At 34.9% G+C, this 24,276-nt stretch overlaps 2 protein-coding genes across 3 annotated transcripts in view; one reads left to right on the top strand and one right to left on the bottom strand.

Moving 5' to 3' along the window:
• Positions 1-275: 275 nt before the first annotated feature.
• LOC137408365 (runt-related transcription factor 1-like) lies at positions 276-24,163 on the bottom strand. 2 transcript variants are annotated; one of them, XM_068094863.1, is made up of 11 exons: positions 23,989-24,163; positions 21,577-21,699; positions 20,665-20,827; positions 14,076-14,293; positions 13,268-13,424; positions 10,646-10,759; positions 5,951-6,205; positions 4,836-4,940; positions 2,671-2,914; positions 1,871-2,071; positions 276-1,282 (listed from the first exon to the last, which is right to left on the bottom strand). In XM_068094863.1, exons 2-11 carry the CDS (start codon positions 21,637-21,639, stop codon positions 1,123-1,125), a joined length of 1,680 nt encoding a protein of 559 aa, XP_067950964.1. In that variant the 5' UTR covers positions 21,640-21,699; positions 23,989-24,163; the 3' UTR covers positions 276-1,122. The 2 variants fall into 2 exon arrangements, with proteins under 2 accessions (XP_067950964.1, XP_067950965.1); XM_068094864.1 differs by lacking the exons at positions 20,665-20,827; positions 21,577-21,699; positions 23,989-24,163 and adding an exon at positions 15,686-15,836.
• Positions 17,103-24,276, top strand: part of LOC137408366 (transcription initiation protein SPT3 homolog) — a 55,552-nt gene continuing 48,378 nt past the window's right edge. Inside the window, exon 1 of the mRNA XM_068094866.1 lies at positions 17,103-17,196. Coding sequence (XP_067950967.1) covers positions 17,150-17,196 — 47 coding nt within the window. The 5' untranslated portion in view covers positions 17,103-17,149. The remainder of the gene's footprint in view (positions 17,197-24,276) is intronic.

Raw genomic sequence — 24,276 nt, 5'->3', positions numbered from 1 at the left:
TTCAGTAATCCATAGCACGTTGAGAGGGTTTTGGGAGTTTTGGGCTTTATATAAAAAACTTAGCTATCGCGTTAGATATCGAATATATTGAATCTACATCTCACACTTCTTCATGCCACAGTTGCCCTATGCGACTGCTGATATTTGGGATAGAACCGCCATTATTTTGCATAAATGAACAAAGTTGTGCGTTGTAGTATCAGATAGCCTTTGAAATCTATTACAACTCCTTGACATGCTCAATCTTCAGGTCATCATTAAAAGATGGTGCGTGATAGTTTTGGAAGCATTTTATTGTTTTGGTAAAAAAGTACACAATTTGTGTAAAAAATACCTTGGCATTCCATAACCGACTAGAGCACCAAGCACTGACTAAAGGTGTCAAGTGCAATTGAGCACCTGACTAGCGGTGCCATTGGGCTGAGAAATTATTATAATAGAACAAGAATAGGAATTGCATAGATCATTCATTGCTGCAAATGCCAATATAATACACAAATGTGTATTATATTTGCTTGAAAAGTGATTCAGTCGGCAATACTTAAAATTCTTCAGCAGTGATATACACGTGACTATTTGATTAGAATGTTACCAGATAATAACAGACTTGAGTATAAACTATAAACAAAAAAATAATAAATTACAATTTCATGCGTGAGAGATCAAGCCATTTTGCAAGATGGCCGAGAATGAGTGACTCTGAGAAAACTATGTACAATTCCTTTGGCATACACAGCTGAAGTGAATGTGCGATAAAAACAATTAGATTCTTTTCTTGTTAAACAGAGTATTGGTAGCATTTTACTACTACTATAAAAAAAAATAAAAGCATTTTTAGCGTTGATTAAAGCTGGGATTAAGAAATATCTAGCAGCCCTTGTTAGTCATAAATGTTAATTCGAGATGGCCGACAAAAAAGAAAGCTGCTAGCACGGTAAGCTACTCATAAAAACTAGTGATAAACTGACTTTTGCATTAAAATTTGGTTTGAGCTGAAGAGTTGTACAGGAACATGCATACACAACAATAAAATTGCGTAATAATGACTGTAAGGTATATATATTTATAACAATATACAATTATTTGCTGTACTGGCAGCTGACTCAACATCTGCCAACTTTTTCAATATGGCCGCCACACCGGATCCTGTCCTTCCGTACTAAGTTGTGCTCCGAGAGGCGGTGGTCTAGTATTTTCTGCGGCTACCGAGCCAGGATTTTCTTCTGTGACTGAACTGGCTCGTGCTGCCATTCTTCCACTCACTGGTCGCTCTATTCGCTGCCTAAAAGTTTAATAATGGCATCATTGAACGAAACTTTAATATTATATCAATCTTTGCAAGTTTTGAAGTTTTGAAAATCAAATTAAAAATGAACTAACACAAATTTGCTGTAGATTTTATCAGAGAGTATCAATATTTTTCTATTATTTGCAATTTTATTTGATGTTTGAGGTGATCTGATTGCCAAGATGTTTCAAGATTAAAATCGACAAAACTTGATCACGCTTCAAACACTCAGATCAATCGAAAGTGCGATTATGACGTTTATATTTGCTACAAGACCGATAGAATAGAGACGCATAACACTTCAACTTGAACACAATAGCTGATACCAACTATCCCAATGATAACAACTAGTGACATCATTTCACGCATATTTTTAGTCTGAGCATTTTAATTGCAATCAATTTTTATTGCCTCAACAATAATCGAAAATAATAAAAAAACAGCAATACTTTTTGATAAAATCTACAAAAATGTTATGTAATTTAATCTTTAAGGTAAAGAAAAAATTAGAATGAGAAAAACCATGTCAAAACTGTTTTACAAAATTATTATTATTCCCCTTCTGTAAAACATTTGACTTACCCTTCCTCAGAATGTCGTGTGGCTTGTGGCGGATGCTGACTCGTACCATTTGCTGCTGGGTTGGGATACTGAGGTGACCCTGCGTACATGTATGGACTTAGCAGAGCGCTTTGGTTTAGGGGGTCAGAGTAATACGCTCCTACGTTGCCTCGTGACACAGGAAATCCAGAATGTGTAGTAAACATGGCACGTGACGCGAGCCTGTTAAAAGTATTACTCCAATGTATGGTAGCTATCAGAAGCAGCTACCTTTTATAAACATGCTGAGGAAATAGAAGTGCATGTCAGAATTAGGTAGTACGTCAGAATTAGGTAAAGTGCTAAAATTAGGTAAAACATGTCAGACGAGGGTGTCATCTAGTTGACTCATTTAATTATAGTTATGACTCAGCGGCTGTTGCTGGAGCTCACCAACCTGTGGTGAACTTATGAAGTCTGGTTACCACCAAATCTCAATACAATCGAGTATTGTTAATACTTTTAGTTGCTCAGGGAAAGTTTGTGCTAATTATCATTTCATTATCTATGAGTCAGAAGGCCAAGTGTTTTCCACTATTAGAAAGATTGCTTACAAAAAATACAACAGCTAACTTGTTGGTTGCTTGCTAATGTTATAGCAAGATAGCTATTTGCTTGCTAATGTTATAGCAAGATAAAATAAGTTATAACATAGGAGTAAGCTAAGCAATCTTTGGTATAACGCCACTGGTTTAATGAGAAAAAAGGTTACCAATATTAGATTAGAGTTGTTCCCTCTTGCCCATTCACTAGTTATTAATAAATTTCAAAATATAACTTACGTATTGTTTTCACTTGAATACTGTGCGGAGTATTCAGATTGTGGATATCTATTCTGGGAGAGTAACGCTTCACGGCTTCTCTCATTGTTTGAAGGGTGCTCTGACGCACTGCCCCGAACATTTGAAGACGTATGACTGTGAATTTGAGCTCTACTATCTCTATTTTGTGAGTTTGCTGTGTTTGATGGAAAATTAGGACGAGATTCTGGTAATGATACATCTGATAATGGGCTGCTCTTGTTACCTAGAGGAAGAAATACAAAACATTAAAACGTTGCAAAATGGTTTGCGTCTTAGGACTTTTTTCTATGGCGAGTTTATGTTCTCTCAAATATTGCTCATAAGATAATTTTGCCAACTTTGTTACCTTTTATTCAAAGATGAAAAAGAGAATATACTGTTAATATAGGACTATGAGATATTCTGAGATAAAAACGACAGGCCTATCGTAACAACTTTCAAAGTTAGTAGAAATGCTCAACCTGCTCTGCTAGTGATTGAAAATGCTCAAACCTTAAACTATGTTGAAAGCAAGATATGTGACTGTTGTTTTAGACTGTTGTTCTCATGATTATTACTAATGGGAGAAGCTCTACGAATTTGAAAAAATTCCTTATTCTCTTGTTTTTCACTACCTTGAATATATTACGAGCTTTTAAAAAGCGGCTTATCACCTGTCAAGCGCTACCTACGTGCTATAATTATGTGCTATAATTACGTTGCATATTATTCCTCTCTAGCATGATTAATGCTATAGCAACACTCATAAACAACTAAAGAGGTAGCATAATTGTTTGTGAAGATGAAACGTGAAAAGGGAAGATGGTGGATTTACTCGTCTCAGTGTCCGCGCTAAGCTAGTAGAAGTGTACATGTAGATGGGGAACAAGCGATAGAGGATAGAGGATCATTCGTGGCTAACGTTGTAAACATCACGTGACAAACCGCAGGCTTAGAACAACAAATACCTCTGTGGTGAGAGATTAGCATGGAGTAGTCATTGATAAAAAAAATCAAATTTGGATACTGGGAAAAGCATTATCTGAAAGGGTGAAAAAGAAGTCATAAGGCGCTAACCGTATATTTTCTTGACATTAAAAGCAAAGTGTCATAATTTACTGCTATGAAAAAATACATCTCTAAGACTCCTACAGAGCGAATTAGAAGAATGCATTGCGGTTATTACCGGAATATTTTAGCGCTAAGGCTAACGTCTGGAGTGACATTGGGAAAGGTTAGGACAGATTGCCACTTAGGAGAAAAACAAAAATGGACTTGTGGGTAAAATCAATTGCTATGCCAACTAATGAGGGAACACATATGCGTATTAATAACAGTCTGGGTATGTTGCATGGAAACCAGTCGATTAAAAGATGCTTTTAATTCAGATATGCATTCCTCAAGTGTTACGTACTTACATGTATCCCAATGATGGAATAGCAAAGAAGTATTCAACTTTAAAATGACATGTATATTTATATAGACCTGAATTTAAGGTGAGTTATGCAATTATAAGAACTACTCTTTAATTAAATTTTTTTGTGTGTTGTAAAGAATAGTATTCTGCAAGATATTCAAATACTGTTTATAATATAAGTATGAATGTAGTGAATAAATAAATATAGTGTCGGTAAATACAAACAAATTGATCGGGAAGCAAAATAACTAAAAACCGAAAGTACATTTACATACTAAAAAAATATTAAGTTGGTTATATTTGCATTTGGAGATATATTAAGTTCAATAAATTTTTTCAAAACAGTTTTCAGTTTAGTTATAATTAAATTTAGTTTTTTTAAAAACTTTGAATATATCAAGGTCCTTCACATTTTTAAAATAATTATTTAATTAAAAGAGTAAAAGAAGTCAAAACATTGATAATGAGGCTCAAAAGTTGTCAAACAGCCTAACATGTATTTTTAGCAGAATATTACCATACAAAACTATCAAGTAATTAATTATATATATATATGTGTTTTGACCTATTTTGCTTATCTTTCTTTTCTCTGTTCATTGCTGTTCAAGTACTATGTAATTGCGTAATTGCGTGATTTACAGATCTAAAACAACGCAACAGTTGATAAATTTTGCAATAACCACATCTTATACTGAAACAGGGAAAAAAACTGAGAAAAGATGTCATGGAATTATTTTATAATACTTACTGGATTCCGGGGTTGGGTAGATGGCACTTGCGCAGCTGGATGGTATTCTACTATAGACTTGACTATGATAATCTCCCCATTGCCCCTCAAATGCTTTGTGACCATCTATCAATGTAACAGATAAAACTAACTAGTTTTTACAAAAAAATATCCTAAAATATATATATAGTTTATAGAAAAACATATATACATATGCATTAAATAAATACTATTTGTGTAATATTGTATCATTATTATATGCATCATTTATATGTATTTCTATAAACTATAAATAATAACATAAGTTAATACTAATAAAATAATTGGTAATATGTAACTGTGAACATATAATGTTATTGCAAGCTTATAATGTTATTACTACTAGCGTTACAGTATAGGCTTACTATTTAAATTAATATATATATAAATGTATTTATATGCATGTATATATATATTTATTAATATTAAAAAATTAATATATAAATGCATTTATATATATGTAAATACATATATAAATGTATTTACACATACATACATATATACATAAAAAAATATATATTGTTACACTAGTAGTGATAACATAATAAGCTTACAATAACGTTGTATGTTCACGATAACAGATTATAAAATTACCTATAGTATTTTACAAGGTGATGAGTTTGTTATTTGGCTCAAGTTTTCTTGGTAAAAATCTTCAATTTAGACCAAAATTTTAAAAGTATCCAAACTCGTTTGAAATCTGTCCAGGTGCAAACTAAAAGAACTAAAAGAGCAATCTAGAAAAGCAGACAGACTTGTTTGTTCTGACAGCCTCTCAGGTCTGCCGTCAAAGCTGTTAGCGCAAAACAACTGGCTTATGAATGAAGATGACAACAAGCCCTCCAAGAGTGTTTTTCTTGAAAGTTGATCCGAGGGCTGGGATCATTTTTACCTCAGCTATCTAACTGATCACTAATCCGTCGATCCAGCCGTGACTCATTCAAGTTAATAACAAAGGGGTCCTTTGAAAATGAGTGAGTTCCGTTTCAAAACGTTTTTGTCAAATTGACAGTGTATCCAAACAGACTTTTGCCACTTCAAGACCGCTTCAAAGATCGTCTCTAGTTCAACAATAAGCTTCCGAAAAGGAAACAAACCTGGTAGGGTTGGAGGGAAACTGTGAGGGTTATGCGCGACTGCTGTTTCGCCTCGTTCCTGGCTGCCGTGTGTCGTGGCCCTCCGTAGCTGTTCGAGCTCGGCTATGTGATTAGAGAGAGCTGGATGACTGCTCGGGTTAAGGGAGCGTTCTATCATGGCCATGCTAGGGTCATGGAATGGATGATGTCGCGGGATTTCATTAAATTGATGATGAGAAGTAGGACCAAAATTGTGTGGATCATCTGCTCTCAGCTCTGAAACAAAAAGAACATAATGTTTATAATAACAAAACAATAAAATACTAGATGCTCCAATAACATACAGTTCTTATTACGTGAATTCCAGTTAGAGTAAAAAATTTATGTGAAGTTTTTGTTTCGTATTAAATATAAAATTTCAAATAGTGTAAAGTATAAAGTTGGTACAAGCTCTAAAATTCGACTTCAATGAGAATCTAATAGTTAGCCTTCAAAATATCATTTTCGCCTTTATCTCTCTTGGGAGAGAAAATGAGATTCTTATAGTGTAAAATCCTTCTAAAGTAAACGTTCTCAGAATATGTTGTAGGGGCAGCTACTGCAGTTGATATCCACAACTCAATGCCCTAGTTCACTCGGCTCACCGAAGAAGTTAGTTTCATGAGAGACTTGGGACTAACAGACCAGCGGAAATATTTTCACTGCAAGTACCCCAATTCAGTTACTACCTTAGGCCCTGAACCCAGGTGGCACTTCCTGAACTCTATGTTCTTGGTTAATACACTAAGGCTATAAAAATCGTTACTTTCGCTTGCTTAAAACTCCAAAGCTATAACTGAAGCTATGACTAACCACGTGGCTACTGTTTAGGAACAATGAAAGGGGGCAAACAATCTGAGGCTACAAAAAGGCTACTGACTCTAGTCGTTTGTATAGTACTCTAAGGCTCTGAAAGAAGGTGTTTCCTTTACGCGGTTATAGACTCTAAAAACACTGGCTTTTTCTACTCGCTCTGCACATAATTCGGCTGATTGAACTGGCTCTTCCACCATGTTTCTGGTATCACCCTGTTTGTAAGAGTTTTTGCAGACGGAGCCGTGATTAATTGCCTGTCTTTTTTCTAATAGCACTTGCACTGCTTGGTGCTATCACTAGCTCTCCTCATAAAACAGAACATTATGCTTGTTATATTACAATCTTTGTTCACAGGTGTTTTTAGTTTTTCATGCTTCTGAGCTTTCTGGAAAAGTATTTATCCAGTCATACCCAGTCATGCCACTTTTGGCTAAAGTGGCCTTATCCATCCATCTTGGCTAAACTTTGTTTGGCTTGCCTAAATCTAAATATATCGGCTGTATACAATGATCTCTAGAACAACATGTATTGATTCTCAGTTTAACGGATAAAGGCAACTGAAATCATATATTATCATCATATCATATATTAGCATGTTTTAGCAAAGCTTTGCATTTCAGTAAAAACAGAATTTGAAGAAATTATGGTAGGATCGCTGTATTATAATTGCAATATTGCAAGTGGAATGTAACTTGCTTGTCAACAACACAAGTTTTTTTTTCAAAACATCAGAGTTAAATGAAAAGTTTTAACATATCTTGTATTTTAATTGCGAACTTGTTGTCAACAACCTGCATCAACCTGTCGGATTCATAAGGATCTCAAATTCTATTGTCAATGCTGCCGTCAGCACAGGGTTCTGTGAATCACTAACAACTTGCCATAAACGCACCGAGATCAGTCATCTTGTTGTTCTCAGTGTCGAAACAACTACACGCACCTCCTTATCAGAAATCCCATTGTCAATTATAGATAATTTCAACACGACTGCCTTGTGTTTACTGAGTATGATTCATCTACCCTGAAGTCTTGCTATCACTCTCGCGACTCTATTCGCCCCATTGTTTTCGCTGGGTCACTGATGAACGGGCTGTCAGCTCGTGAAAAGGTAGAGAGGACATGACATAGGTCGGACAATATGACAGAACTACTGCCTACCACTATACATGTCGTATTCGAAGCCAACCGCACGATGAGGCTGTTCAACCGCGCGATTACGGATTACAAAGGAGTATTCACTGCGACCACTAATTGCCAGGTCTGTGGCCCAGGGTCAACAACACTGAATAAAAATAGTGGAGTTTTAGACAAACGCGATGAATCAGGAGTCTGATCACAATTTTATCAGCTGACTGTTTGTAGAGATCCTTTCAATCTCTAGTTAATTGCCAAAAAATGGCACAAGCCAGATTTGCACTTCGGAGAAAAACAACCAAATCTCGTCCTTTCATCTAAAACTGAACTTGGACAAAGTTTTAGTGTATTTTATCAGAAAGTGTCGGTATTTTTATCATTTGCAATTGTTTTTGGTGTTTAAGGTGATTTGATTGTCAGGATGTTTCAAGACTAAAATCGATAAAGTTTGATTGTAGTTAAAACGCTCAGAAGAAAAAATACATGCCAGAATGACATCAATAGTTGTTGTTATTACTGCTATAGTTGATATTGGCTATTGCGTTCAAGTTGTAGCATTAAGTGTCTTTTTTCCGCCGGTTTCTTTGCAACTAAAAATGTCATACCCCCACTTTTGCCTGATTTGCGCGTTTTAACGATGAACATGTTTTGTCGATTTTAAAACATCCTGGCAGTCAAATCACCTCAAACATTAAAAACAATCGCAAATGATAGAAAATATCGATACTTTCTGATAAAATTGACTAAAATTCTGTGTAAGTTCATTTTTAACTAACGTAAGAAATCGGGTCAGAAATTCGAAGCTGTACTATTCTAAGTTTTAGAATTCAATTCAACTTAACTCTGCTCGTACATGTTTACAGACTGCAAGCGTTAATTTACCATTGGAGGCGTGGCATTTCCTTCTCCTCAGCCATTATCTATGGCTTCAGTACGTCGCCACTGTTCGCCGTTCATCTAGATTATGTCTAAACAAGGCGTATTATGTTGACGGTAATTTTCAGAAGCAGAACTTGTTGTTTTTCATATTTTAGTTGATGTTTTGAAACTGCTTGCGTGTCTCTTATGACGGTTGCTGTGCTAGGCGTCGCCGTACCAATCCTTCATGAATATTTGAATATAGCTTCATCTCCTTTCATAATCTAATTAACTTTAAAAGCGCAAAATTTTTTTTCTGAACATCAAATAAAAGAACATTTCTAGTATATCTATTTGCCATGACCAGCATTAACTGACATGCAGCACATATATAAAAGCTAGCCTGAAAACCTGTCCTTAACAAATTGTACTGTACAAGCTCGTAACTCTCTCACGCTGCCATTCTGCCTTCTTTTTTCAAAGAAACAGTTACAGCAGAAGCTACTGATGAAATAACGAATCCACCGACATTGTCACTGCGTATTCATCAGTCTTAGCGATGTTTGATATTTATGCCAGCGCGGTTGGCTGGTTGATCGTCCCCAAGTACATTTTATAATGGAACTAAAAATTTTACCATGAAAATGTAATTCAACTTATAATAAGTTTCCTAAAAGTGGAATTATTGAAAATCTGTAGAACTTGTATTAAAAGCGTCATAGTAAAAAATCGGTTAATGTAATAGTTGGGGACGCGGTGATAGCTCACGGAGTGCTTTGAGGAGCATTTGTTACAAGGCTAGCTTTATTATTAGCAGTTGTATCTTATGCCAGGGTCAGCTTGTTCCAGCTTTTATAGAACACCACAAAAGAACTTGGCACTCTGTCATATTTTTTGTAGTAACAGAGATAATAAATAGTGGAGAAGAGCTATTTGTAATACCAAAAGCATGCCAATTTTCAAGCGATGAAGAGTTGCCGAAAATAAGCTGGTTTGCCACTTAACAATGTTGACCTTTTGATCATTAGGGTCAAGGAGGGCAGTTTGAAGTATCATAATGCTTAATTATGACCCTTACAGTTTGGGTTATGACTGTAACAGACTGGGTTATCACTGTAACAGATGGCACTCGCTCGCCGTAAATATCTCAGACTTTTATCCCTTGGGGTTATAATCAACTATTGTGACAGTTTTGTAGGCTTATTGTCAAAGTTTTCACTTTTCATTCGTTTTTGATTGAATTTTCATAATGATTCTAGAACATTATTCTCTGCAAAATGATCACGTTTGGATTAAGATTTTGTTCCAATGTAACGAATTCTGGCACTGCTATTATCACGAGGCTCTGATCTTTCCATATGTTATCAGGGTCCACAGCTATTACCAGGATTTATTGAGCTCTCCTAACCTGCTATAGATTTAGAAAAGGCTATCTTTTAATACTATGTTCGACTGATTAGTTTCCCATTGTCAAATTTGGATCTTTATATATATTTTTTTCAAATATAAATTCTACGCATAAACACATTGCGCTAGGGTATTTAAAAAAAAATTATATACAAAAGCACAGATTCTACATTTACGAAACACAAATATCAAATACGAAACTGCAGAAAGTATGTGTCATAGTTCTAAGTGACAATATTAATGTAATCTTTTATAAGCTCTCACAATCTTGTTTCTCTAATAAATAGCTCAAAGTTGTCTCGCAATTGCTTCTCTATTTTATTACCCAGTTCCAGAAGCTCCCGAAATCTCAATAGCTGCCAGGAATCTGTGTCATTGCCAGACCACACGTGCAACACATCTTGCATACATATAGGATGCTAATATCATCATTCTCATCACTTGCTGTAATATGATACTTACTCATTTTGTTTCTCGGCTCCCGCGGCCCATCAACAGTGACTTTTATAGCCTTGAGATAGGTGGCCACCTGTGGAGGGTTTGTTGCTATGGTGATTGTCAGACTGAAACTCTTTCCTGCAACAAGGAAGTTAGTTATTTCCTCTTGAAACTAGTTTGTTGAAATACAGAAATTGAAAGTATGAAAAATTGTTGCTAGTCAAAGACTTAAAGCTCAACTCTGAATGATTATTAGAATAAATTCGTTCAATGTGTCGATAACTTATTGTTTTACATTTATCGATTAATATTTTTTGTATATTACTGGTTGTTAGTTTGAGAATATCGAATATCTTTTACTCACTCGCTAATAAACAGCTATCTGCCTTAACATTAGTTCTATGCTAAAAATTTGTAAATAGCTCTATGCTTTTCCCTAGGAAAGAGCCTGATGCTAATATATAGCTCAATGCTAGTAAGTAACTCTAGGATTTTGGGTTAGCAAATATCTCTATGATTTAATGCTAGCAAATAACTTTATGTTTCAACATTGATAAGTAATTCTGTTTCTGAGTGGTTAAATAGGCATATAAGTAACTATAGATAACTCTATACCGTAGCACTATTAAATAGTTCCAGTAAAGCATAAAAAATAACTTCATGCTCAAATCTCGCAATGCTTCGCATTGATGAATAACTCTATGCTTCAGAATTTGTAAATAACTATGCTTCAGCGCTCGTAAATAACTCTATGCATCAGAGCTAGTATACCCTTTAGTATAACACTACTTAAGTACATCTCTACTTTTTTTAAGTTTCTCGTTCAAGTTTAAATATATACAGAAACAGTATTTTACTATTTCTATACAACTTTAGCAACTTCTTGAAATGTCTCTCAGCGGTTTCAGTTTTATGACTGTCAATTTATAACAACAGCTCGGGAGTCTTAGAAAAACAACAAGCAGTCTTCGACTAAACTGCAATCTATCACTATCGCGTCTCATTTTGTCATAAAAATACAGACAGATTGCAAAACGATTTTATTTTTTCTTAATCCCTCTGAAGGAGACAATGAAAAATCTTGCGTGTAAGCGCAAGAAATTACGAACCAAATTTTCATAAATAGTTCATGAAAGTAAAGAATGGCCGATTGAGAGTTGAGGAAGCGAGTGACAATAGAAAGAAAGTGTTTGTTTGTGAAACCGCAGAGCCCCCGCAGTCGAACATGGCTATAAGATGAAATTGGGTCCAGAGCTTAATGACCTTCAGTGAGTGGCTCCTGTTTATGGTAATCAGAAAGTCTAGACATTCTTTTATTCAATTGCCAGCCCGTGTATCGGGGTTCAGTTTATTGGTTATACCGCTTTTACTAGTAGATTAATTAGAATCTAACCACCAGAATTCTATCTGCCTAATAATTTCAGTTTAAATCTTCCATGCACACTCCCGTCAACCGCTGACTTGATCTCCCCTAGACCTCAGTCTATCTTATAGCAAAAATGAGTATTTTAGCAGGAGAAAAACAAGTCATAGATAGAGTGCCAAGTGACACAATTGTGGTTTAGCGTACCGCACATTGGCCACAGCCGCCGCAGTATTACGAGGGCAAAAGAGAGTGATTTGTTATCTAATACTTTATACAAGAATGAGCAATCGGCAGTTGTCTGGCCTTGATTGGCCTCGGGCAAATTCAACAACAAACAAGTGTCAACGCTGAGTAATGGCCAAAGGAGCTGGAGAGATCAAAAGAGCTGAAGAGATCAAAGGTGTATAAGCCATGTCTAATCGTGTATAAACAAAAACAACGCAATTAAAATTGAAGCCATTTTATCTCAAAACCAATTTAAACGCCACGCATAAATGAAGAACCAAATTGCAGCTGTTCTCATCCTACCCAAACAGCTGTAGTCACGCTAGTTCTTTTCTGGTTGCTATTAAAAGTTGGCTAATTGCTTTTGCACATTGTTAAACATTTTTTTGTCAAATAATTACTTCGCCAAATAGTGTAAATTTTTTATGAAAATAACATGTCCTCGATTCTGCAAAGTTGACTTGATTTATTCTGACGTAAAAATACCAAAACTGATTTACCGATGAGTAATTGAAATCTGGAGGTTATATTGTGAACTCTAGAAGTAGGCATGTGTCCGAGTGCATGGCATGATAATCAGTAATGACCTTAACCTAAACATCACTGTTACTATAATAATTGACAGTTAGTCAACTAACAAGACAATTGTCTTGTTAGTTGGAGTAGAGAAAAGGGTGTGGTCTACCAAGAATGATTTTATCTTGGTACTCCTTCACTTCTACCACAGCGGTCGATGTGTTTTAAAACTATTTATTCTAAAATACTATAACTCAGTTCGCAATACATTATTTGACACATTTTGTGGTACAACAATGTCGTTATTATGATAACACTCTAATTAAGTCAAAATTACAGATTCTATAGATTTATATAAAAGAATGCTCGCGATGCTTTTACTAGACACTGTCTTTTATCATATTTGTTATCATTTATTATATGTATATTTTATCCTACTTTTCATTTCGTATAAACATAATTTATTGTAGATTTAAACAATGACTTTAATGTAACCAAATTTGTTATTCAAAGAGTACAGATATTTGCAGTTTTCATACCTCGACCACTACGACCAACAAATCGTAGATCATTGAACTTCGCCATTCCTCCCTTCATAACGCTGACGCTGTTTTTCAACTCGGCGCAATAGTTTTCATCATTTCCAGCTTGTAGTATAACTTTGGTGCCATCTTTCACCTCTGTTAAAGCGACAACCTACAACAGGTGCTTTTGTCAAAGCAGTAATCAGTAGCAGGTACTCTTTTAAATTTTTACCCCTTTTCTTCTACTCCTACTAGAAAAGCAAACAATATGGAATATTGATCTGTTTTTTAAAACCAAACTATATTTAGCTTGAAAACTTTAGCCAGATCATTGAGCGTAAGTTCTACCCAAAGAGTGATAAAAGTATTAAATTGCCAGAAAAAGGATAAAGTAAGAGTATTATGTAAGCTGGAGCCAGCGGATGCGGCGGCAACCATTATTTCTGTGTCATCAACACTTGTTTAGGCAGTCTGCCTCTAATTGGTTATATAATAACAGAGGGTTGCTGACTCCATGGCATCTGGGAAACTTCATGTCAGCGCGTCAAAGCGAGATGGAATTGTGATAAAGCTTGGATTTAGTTTATTCACTTTATGTGATCCCCCACAGCTACAGAGACTGGTACTGTCACCACTTGAGTAGACCAAACTAATGGCATTCATGTCGTCATTATTAAATGGAATAAGCAAGACGCCATAAAAACATACATTCATATATCTCTCCGCAAAAATAATACATGATGATTAAGGTGTCACCACCTTGACTTTGCAAACTACTCCCAAAGTCACTCTTGATAAAAAAAATTGAGAAAGTTTTGTGTACCTTGAATGCTGATGGTAGAGTTTTGTTGCTTCTCCAGTGAGGAGGAAGTCGTGTGCACATGAATGCCATGCTGCCTGCTCTCATAAACTGATCTGGCAAAACCTCATTATTGGCTGGTCGTTCTTGAGAGAACATCGTCTCGGGAGAACCCGAGTTATGCGACTGGAGATAGTGAGAATATCGGCCTCCATCTGTCATGGGCAACATTGGGTTCAGGCCTGTAAACATGATCAACTTCATTCTCAGTTTGCATTCAGTCATCATAAATGGATTAACCGAAGCAAATAGGATTTTGTTGATATGGTCATTAGGAGATTACGGAAAGGTTGAATCTCATCACTGATAGCATTGGCTAAATCATCAACCAATAGTATCCACATTATTTGGCATCCCTTCTAGAGAACTCATAGATGAAGATTATATACCGAATAGACTATTACAGAGAAGCTCTCGCTATCAATATTTTTAGCCACCGTCTCAGCCGTTTCTGCTTCTGAGAAAGTTACAACAAAACATCTCACTGACTAGCTGTTGGTCTACTAGCTGCTATTATTTTAGCTATTGGCAATCAATGGAGACCACAAGGCAAACAGACTCAAACCACAAAGTTCATGTCGGATGTGAATGCCGTCAGAAAGCAGATAAAAATGTGAAAAACAACCTGCATGACATTCCTCTTGAACGTTTCATTGAGAAGAGCTTTGCTTCTACTTATGTGTTGATGAGGGCCTTACTTTTAGTAGTAAGCATTACATCAGACTGGATACCTACTGTCCTTGATCCCCTCCTATGTCCATTTAAACAATGATACATATTTTTATTACACTACTAATAAGGATTTTTAGACTGTTTCATTGGCTTCCCTCGATTGAAAGTTGATAACATGCATGAAATAAAATTCTGTATTAAAAACAAATTACCTTGGTACAGTACTCTGTAATACAGCGCTACTATGTTATTAAGTTAGAACAAATTTAAAATTACTTTAACCATTGCGCTACTGTCCACATTGGAAGATGAGAGTTGAAACTTTGTAAAATTAAAATTTTTTTTTAGTTTTGTATTTTTGTAATTGATCAATGATTTCAGCTAAATATTTGTACAATAAAAATAAATTATTTGCTTTGAAGGCATTATTGTAATTTGTGTAAACTGTAAAATGTTTGCTAAAAAGTATTTACACGTATATCAAAATATATATGCACCTCAAACTTTTTTACGGTTCAATGTATTTGTGAGAAAGTTTTTAACCAAATGTAGTTTTTATCAATTGTAATCAGCAGTTGTATATTCCCCTCCAAAATAGACTGAATTTATAAAAAGGTGTGGCAATCCTGTGGTACTAGCCACACATTGTGGTCTAAAGTCTTGTGGTTTCAGGAATTGAAGATTTGGAAAGACCACAGTTTGTGACAAGAATTGATTGCTCTGATTTTAAGACATGTGGAAAGTGTGGTAAAGACCTAAATACGACACCAAACAAAACATTCTTTTACATCTAATTGGATGATATATACACAAAGACAAATGTAAGTATCCAGTTAGTTATTCAGATAAAAACAACAATATCTAACTACAAAATTCAGTTTGAAATATTAGGTGTAAGTTACCTTCTGTGATGTGCATTACAATTCTTACGAATTTCACTGTCTTGTATTCTTTAAGTGCCTCTATATATGCTTGTATACAGACAACAACCAATCTATCCTTCTAGCCTAGGCAACCTCTTTACTTGCTTCTAAACAAGACTATCTCTATTCGATGTTGTTTACTACAATGGCTTAGCGTGCTCAGGCCACGACCTTTTGACCCACATCAATCTAATAAGATGGCAAACAACCTACTGGTAGGATCATAATAATTATGCGCAGTCATTACTTGAGAGGGGATAACTTCAAACTTGTACCGCAAGTTAATTGAACTGAAATTAAGAGTTGTCTTTTCATATGCCGTATTAGCCCGGAGACACCCCCTAAGCGCACTTAGGTTTTTGCGCAAACGGAAATAGATACGTTATTTGGCGGGTAAGACTGTTTCAAATCGTTGACGATCACGCATCTTTTCCTAATGAATTTCAGTAGTGTTTGACTGTGTGTGTATGTTGTTGAAGTTTGCTTTATGCATTTCAGTGGAAATTTGATGCTTATATTAACTTATAAAGATTTTACATCTGCAATATGCTTTTTATTATAGTGAATCGAAACCAAATAGTTATTTGTCTTTAGGTGACTCCTTCGATACTAGCCCGTGCAAACGTACGGTAGTTTTATCAAACCCCTATTATGTTTGGTATTGGGTTTCACGTAGAGTCCGATAGCTTTTATGTCTATATTGCCTTTAATGGTATCATTTACAAAGTTACTTTTTATTTTTATCGCTCTCAGCTATCACTTATACTTAGCGTGCACTTGGATGACGATCCTCCCCGTATCGCAATTCCTTAAAAACCCAATAAGCAATCAACTTTGCTTCAACATTATCTGACTTGTTGGGTTATAAGGATTATACAATTTGTCACAAAAACACAAATTTTATAAGTTGTTAATAACAAGCATAGCGACAGATAAAAACTCTGTTAAAATACAACGGGTTCCTCTGTGTCTGTGTTCTTCATTCGCCTTTGCCGAGATGATATTTCTGAAGAATTTTATAGTCCATGTTTTTAAACACAGAACTTCTGTAAGGATAAATTTAGGTATCAATTGCTAACTGTTTTTGTCTCCTAACTAGTTGTTTACTAGTTTTTTGCCTTACTATCGAATACAATGATTTAACATTTAGGTGCAGCCATGCTGTTTTTGTTGATCTTGGATCTAGTAACAGCTTCATTAGCATACTTAGTGCGTTGATCAGTTTGCCAACCACCCAGCCAAAATATGTTGACAGGCTAAATCAAACTACAAGCTATCATCTTTTCAAGCTTTAATTGAACAAAGTTCAACAATAGTTTGCAGTTTGATCACCTCACAAAACAACAGCATGTTGTTGATTTGGACCTGATCCAACATTTACCTAATCAACATTTTAGTGTGAATTAGAGACTGGCTCAATTCATGGCAATTGAATGAAGGGAGATGTCTGAATTCCTACAAATTCTGCAAAATGATATAAAGCTATTAATGTAAGTCTATTTGGCGTAACCTTGACTTGATCATATTGTTGGTTAACTGGATAGATATATTTAATATTCTAGAGTTTTAATTAGCTAGTGAGAATATACTTTAAATTATTCCTTCACTAAAGTGTGTTTGATTTGTCATAAAACTTAGAGTTTGTCATTTATTTAATTTTTACAATCATTCATATTTTTAAACTGCTGAAAATGACCAGCAGTTAGATTGCCACCAACAAGATTGTTCTGCTGCATATGAGTTAACTAAAATTAGTTTTTCAATTTATTTTTGATCAAGTACATTTACAACGTGTAGTTTTATAAGTTAATATATAAAACATAATTCTATACCTCAAATTGGTCTATTATTTTCACTTTGGTGGACTTTGACTCTCATTACAAAAAATAATGCTATTGTTTATGTTTTAGGTAAATAAAATCAATCTGTAGCAACACTAAACGGTAAGAAGAATTAAAAGGTTACAAAACATATCCAATTAACGCCTTGAAATTATGAAAGCACAACTCCATAAAATCATTAATATACATGTAAGCTCCATTAACCAGTATGTGGCATCACTTTCTTAACTGGTTCTATCTTTTGCCATGCCAAACTGTTCTCGGTTAAAGTTTAGTTCTCATTGGTTGAAAGAATCAGTGATAGTGAGTTTCACAACTGCAATGTTAATCTTGTGTCTATCAGTCTATATGTGTCCACAGTGTCTATCGCCAAATGTTGAGCCTTATTTAGATAAAAAGTGAGCCATACATCTTTCTTACCGATATACATCAGTTTTTCTCAGCATAACCTGGTCGTTTAATTTTTTGGGCGAAGAATGTTCTGGAAAGTAAATACATTTACATACTACTCATTGTAATACAATATTAAAACATTTAATTTCAGTTTTGTAGTTTGGTAATGTGACCTTTTTCCATTGTATTGAATAAAACTAGAGACTGATTCACACATTTTAAAGTTTGCAACTTTTTCCTGACATTTATTATTTGTGAAATGTATTTTTAAACTGAACCTCTACGCCTCATTTATATTTTGATAATTTATATTTGGCAATGTCATTAAGTTTTTTTTGATGTTGTATTTTTAAGTTTATAGAACAACAGGTAATAAATTATTTGTAAGCCTCAACCGGTAGAGTAATATTCTAACACAGTTTAGTCAAAGGAAAGACTAGTAGCTAACTAAAATAGTGGCCATAACTGATGCTACGAGAACAGCACTTAGTCTCAAGCTGCTACTAAACCTCTATTTTGGTAAAAGAAAAGGGTAGGCTAAAATTATGCCTCACACATCTTCAAATTGCAAATAATCTCGCCAAGTTCATTTTCTATTCACTTTTTCATTGCCTAAACGCTTAAATACATAAGTATAGAGTTTTGTTGTAGTTATCGCTGGGGCAAACACTCTGCTGAAGACATTTTTGCTAAGTCATAATAAGTCATAATAACTGTTTGTTAAAATGATGATTATGCTAGAACAATAGAGTGTGACTTAAGACTAATCGAATAAGTCCTAATATTTATGCTATTAACTTAAACCAGATCACGTTTCATTGATCTTTATGATATTACTGTAGACCCGCCCATGCTTTCAATTAGCGCAGTTGCTATTTTTTGAGGTCAACTAGAGTTCAAATGAAGCATAGTTTTGAAAATAACTACAAATTATGGACAACATTTGAATTCATCTATCAACTTTTACGTTTGTATATATAATACCTAAAAGTTTATATATAAAATAGCTATGTCTATATACGGCCAAAATCCTAATTTGAAAGTTTTTAAGCTTTTGTTTGTACCATAATAAAAAGAATACATTTTATGAAGGTTCTGGTTATATATCATCCGATAATAGACTGGCAAGTAGCCTGAAACTTTTCAAAGACAGACAATACTTTTGGACTATTGATGTCTCTGCCCTCCGTACTTATTTTTTTGAGTCATAATCAATTTAATGTTGTTGGTGGTTGTCAAAACAAGTTGTTTATTCGGCTCATGCAAGGTGTTGTTTTTAGCTACTAAGCATTATTGAAACAAAGAGGAATATTATAAATGAGTTGTGCCAGCATGTCAGAAGAAACGAATATACTGTGATCTCGCTCGTTCTCTTGTCTCTTTTAAGTGTTGACTCTTCTTGCAGCCACAAACCCTTCAGTTTCAGCCACATGTTGGCCTTTCTTGGGGTCAACCTTTGTGGATGCGAAACTTCATATTGTTATCGACATTTACAAATATCAAAGGAGTCATAGTAAACTAGCGATGAATTTTGTTATTGACTATGGAAAGGCAATAAAACCTCATTACATCTATAAATAGGATAATAGAAGTTGTTTACAATTGAAATGAAGTGATTTTTAATGGTATTTTACTATTTCATCTTTATACCAGGAAAACATAAAATGAATGATCTCTAAAAATGAAAGGTATAAAATATCTGTAGACGCTTAAGTTCTATCTCTGGTCTGTAGTTGTAGTTGGCTCTGTTCTATCGCCGGTCTGTAGTTCATTAGTCACCATATTGGTCAGGATAACTTTGTGTTATCTGATCCAAATTGCTTCAAATTCCAACTCTCACCGATTATTATGAAATGGGTAAACTGCTTTGTGTTGAATCTATATCATGATGGAGGGCGATTTTTAGAGAGAAACATTCTTTCTTCAACATAACTCTGAAGGCACTCTTCACGTGTGGTAAAATTGCCACATATTCAATTTCCCATTCGTGCTTGTGGGCGCGTAAGTCGCCCACACAGAAACAGTAGTGAAAGAGAATTTTCTTGTAGCTAGAAATGTTAAACATTTGATTACATTACGTAAGGCTATTCGTGAGTTGACAACACAACAATGCTATCACAATAGATCGATAAATTGAGATTAATTTATTCTCAAAATCATGGGTGGATAAGGAATCAAGGATTTTATGTCATCTTTTGTGCTAGGTGGCATCTCCCAGGCACATGCACTCAATGACCAGTACAGTCAATTCTTCAAGTTTGTGTAATTTTATTCATATCATGGCCATTTTACTGCTAGTAGTAGGTAGGTATACTTAGTAAGGGTATAAATCAGGGAGGGTGGCACACTCTGCTAATTACCAGTTAGCGTTAGTTCAACATCAATTTACTGATTGATTCAATTGGATTTTCTTGCAACTACTGAAACAGTAGTTCATATTAGCTAGCATATCCATGGGAGGATCATTTCTACCCTAAGATAAAAATCAACCTGTTGTCTTGATTTCTGTTACTTTTAAGTAGCAGATCTTTTGCTATTCTTGTTAATTTAATTAATGTACTTTTGCTATTAATTGTCGGTTTTACCCAGCGTTTTATTTAAGATGCTTGATAAACAAACGACGAGTGGTGAAGAGAAAAAATGAAAGATGTCGTTATTATTTCAATTATTTCGATTCATGGATTACATTTTGTTCTCAGTACAATAACGCTATGGGTAACTTACTGCCCGCCGAAGTTGGATGATAGCTCATATCCACTGAGCTTTGTCTTTCTGTCTTAACCAAGGGGTGTTGCAAGTGGAGACCAGATGCTGCTCCACCATAAAATGGCTGATCAACTGCCATAGACTCAGCTCCTGCGTATCCGTACACTCCATGCTCTCCGTGCTAGAGCATCATTATAATAAAGTTATTAATTTGTTTAAGACGCTTAGTTTTAATGATCTCAGACACTTTACAAATCTGACACTTCCTTCTAGTCAAACTTTAAAAGTTGACAAGCGAGCTAAATAAATTATATCTGCAATAGTTAACATCTGCACCAATTGGAATATTATCCTCCTAATTTTATGCAAGACATCCAAATCGAATTTGTAAAGAAATTTTTCAAACAACTGATCTGCTTGAAAACAAATTTTTTGTTAAATCTTGATTACCGAATTTTTTGAATTGTGCAATCATAGAGAGTTTATGTATCTTGCGCTTTTGTAAAATCAGAAATCTGTTTAATGAGCACTCATTTATAACGATCTTAAAATCAGACAGAAAGACATAAAGATCCACCTGAGTTGCTGTGCCATTGAGTGCCCAAGAGCATACATTATGCCAAGATATTGTCAGGATATTGAATCGTAGAGCAGGTGATATTTCCGTGCATGAATTATCATATAGTAACAATATCAATGGGCTACCTATGGCCACAATGTAATTGATGGAACCGAGTTACCCCAAATAAATCAAAATTATATTCACTTCAATTATATGTTTATTTGGCCCTTGCTGATAACCAAATAAACAATTTATCATTTTACTCTTAAAATATGTTTTGGTACTCATATTTTTTATGGCAAACTAATAAGCTATGATTTATTTTTCATCCTAATATGGTAAAGAAAAAAGAACCAATAAATTCTCACCTTGGTCTGCTGGGGCCAGAGAGTGGCTCGCAGTGCCAATCTTTTGATCTCATTTGCCGTCATGGAAGCAGCTTTGTTTCTCAACAAATGAAAATCCTTCTCGAGGTGATGTTTCACAAACTCCTAAACAAGATAACAAAAATGTAGCTCTTTATTTAAAGTTCATAACACTATATTTTTTCATACATCAAATTGTTGTGTAACTGTAATAATTTTCATCGTTGCCATTTTCTTGTTTACTTCTACCAATAACCCAACTATTTGTGCAGCCCATTAGAGAAAGTCAGGTTGGTATCGGGTCTTTGAAGTGACACAAAAGAGGTGACCTAATTGTTATGCAATGCATTACGTAGGTGATGGACGGAATGCTAGCCAGAAAAATTCTTTGTCATAATAAAATTCATAAAAAATAAGTCTGTTTACTGCGGTGTCAGGTTGTTTTTCAATAACAGCTTTAACAACCATCGTGAGAAATAGTGAGAGTAACGCCCAATTGTTGGCGGGCTTGAGCAATAACACGTTGGTCAAAACGGATTAGGTTTCGTTGGCTCAGTGTCGTTCACTGATTCATATTGGGTGGCCGAAAGCGATTAAAACCAAAAAGGCCCTTTGTTCCATTCACCAGTTGTATGGATCTACGTAAAGCGAGTAATGGACAATAGGTTCATGATAAATAATAAGGTACTAATTAATTACGAATTAAAACTGTAACCAAAAAAGGATCGTAATATTTTTAATTTCAAACATATTTCAATAGTACCTGCAGTCCACATCGCCTCAAAGTGTAGGTGGTATATGAGCGTTTCTTTACTTGTTTGGAAATACTTGCTCAAACTTTTGGATCAAGTACAAAATATCAATACTTTAGAAATATCCAAATCAATTTAGGTATTACAATTTATCTAAACATAAAACTTTGGATTTCAGAATGAGTATCTAATTTAGTAAATAAGACAAACCATTTGCTTGAAATATACGGATTCATACGCCTTAAATATGCACGAATGGCTCCAACAAGCTTTACTACAAAGATTGAAAGCCATGATTCTATATCAGTAGGAATGTTTGATCACTTTAACACCTTTGAAGGATTCCTGAGTTACTGTAGGAAAAGTTTGCTCATCCTATTTTTACCATCGATAGAATCAAGCTAAATTAAAGTTATAAACCTTTTGGTTTTCCAATACAACCCACAAATACATGTAAATGTGATCAATTATTTGTTTCAGCCACTATATTGGGTTTCAGACCATTCAAGAGTTGAGACCTTTCATCTGTTTAGACAAATCATTTTTGGTAATAGCGGATAGCAAACAATTCAATTTAGAACCTTCAAACTACAGTTTTAGTACTCTGTACTCTTTCTCAGTTGCAAGTATGAAAACTACGAAAGCCTGTGATGATTCTACAAGTTATTTAAGTTAATAGTAAAATATAAGGACCTTAGAAAGTTCAAATTTTCAAAGATTTATAGGAGACACGTAGTCATTAGCTAATCAATGTAATGTTGAGGAGCTTCTAAACTGGTTGGGTATCAATTCATAGCCTCATACCTATGATTTTCCCCAAAAAACTGGTAATAGGTTTACTTGCTAACTTCTTTCATCCAGCATGCAATCCAGAAAAATAATTAAATCAAATGGTCTATCCAAGCACCTGCAGTTGTTGTCATATTCAGCAGACAAGAGACACGGCTGCTACCGTGGGCAGCCAACATTTGTGAGTATGTACATGAGATAGTGTCAAGCTAGTTCTAATGGACACAAAATTAGCGTAATGGTATTGGTCAAATCTATTGTCTTGAAATCCACTTGTCTTGCCGAGCAAATAGATCAGGCTTTGTGAAGATCATGGGAATACAACGGATAATTCCTTGAAATATGGAAGTAAATTAACCAGCTTTTAAAATATTGCGGGTATCCATCCCCATCAGAAAAGTCATAACACAATTCTGATTGTGAGATGTTGAGCAAACATAAAAGTATAAAGTCTCATAAAAGTATATACTCCGAATAGACAAGTGCTGACGAGCGCTTCTTTTATGATACTTAGAAATAAGATGCACAGTAGCTTTTGATATAAGCTCTTTGCGCATCACATACATGGTTAACTCTATGGCAAACTCATAATACAAAGTATTTTATGCGCATCACAGAGTTTGCATCAAAAAATTTCTATATATTGATGCAACAGCTGTGTATGCAATTTCATACGAGTGTACTATCCATTAAATGTATATTAACAAAATCGCCAGAAGAAAGTGCTTCACCTGGTAGGACAGCATGTCGTATGTAACTAATGTGATCTTTGTTGAAACTCATTAAGTAAAATGACTAATAATAACCTTTCGTAGGCGCTACTACTTAGTTGGAAAACCTGCGTTATTTTAATGAGAAATTGAAAAGGGCTTACCAGTTGATGAGTGTCTGCGTATATGAGGTTACTATGTAACTCCGTCTTATTTCTGACAGAAAAACCAACAACCTCCAAATTCCACACCTTCCTGGTTTCAGTGACCACACACTACTGATCAGTTCTCTCCGGGGAGCCTCTAGAGATCTCAACAGTTCTAATACATGCGGATTTCACAACAAAACACCGCTAGTCACGCATGCTACAAGCACAAAGACTCCATGCGCTTAGCAACGTTGTGGCTTTATATTCTTTAATGTAATGTCATGTCTTACAGCCATTTCTGGT

Source organism: Watersipora subatra, chromosome 11 (genome assembly GCF_963576615.1).
Source record: "Watersipora subatra chromosome 11, tzWatSuba1.1, whole genome shotgun sequence".
NCBI classification, from domain to species: Eukaryota; Metazoa; Bryozoa; class Gymnolaemata; order Cheilostomatida; family Watersiporidae; genus Watersipora; species Watersipora subatra.
The sequence above is the reverse complement of the archived record's forward strand: the minus strand, read 5'-3'. Positions and strand labels throughout refer to the sequence as shown.

What these genes read in the sequence shown, in the direction of transcription:
- LOC137408365 (XM_068094863.1), bottom strand. Translation starts at nt 21,639, where the DNA reads ATGACGGCAAATGAGATCAAAAGATTGGCACTGCGAGCCACTCTCTGG. An exon ending in CTCTACCATCAGCATTCAAG is followed by an intron (nt 13,425 to 14,075) that starts GTACACAAAACT and finishes CACCTGTTGTAG; the next exon opens with GTTGTCGCTTTAACAGAGGT. An exon ending in TTTCCCTCCAACCCTACCAG is followed by an intron (nt 4,941 to 5,950) that starts GTTTGTTTCCTT and finishes TTACATTGATAG; the next exon opens with ATGGTCACAAAGCATTTGAG.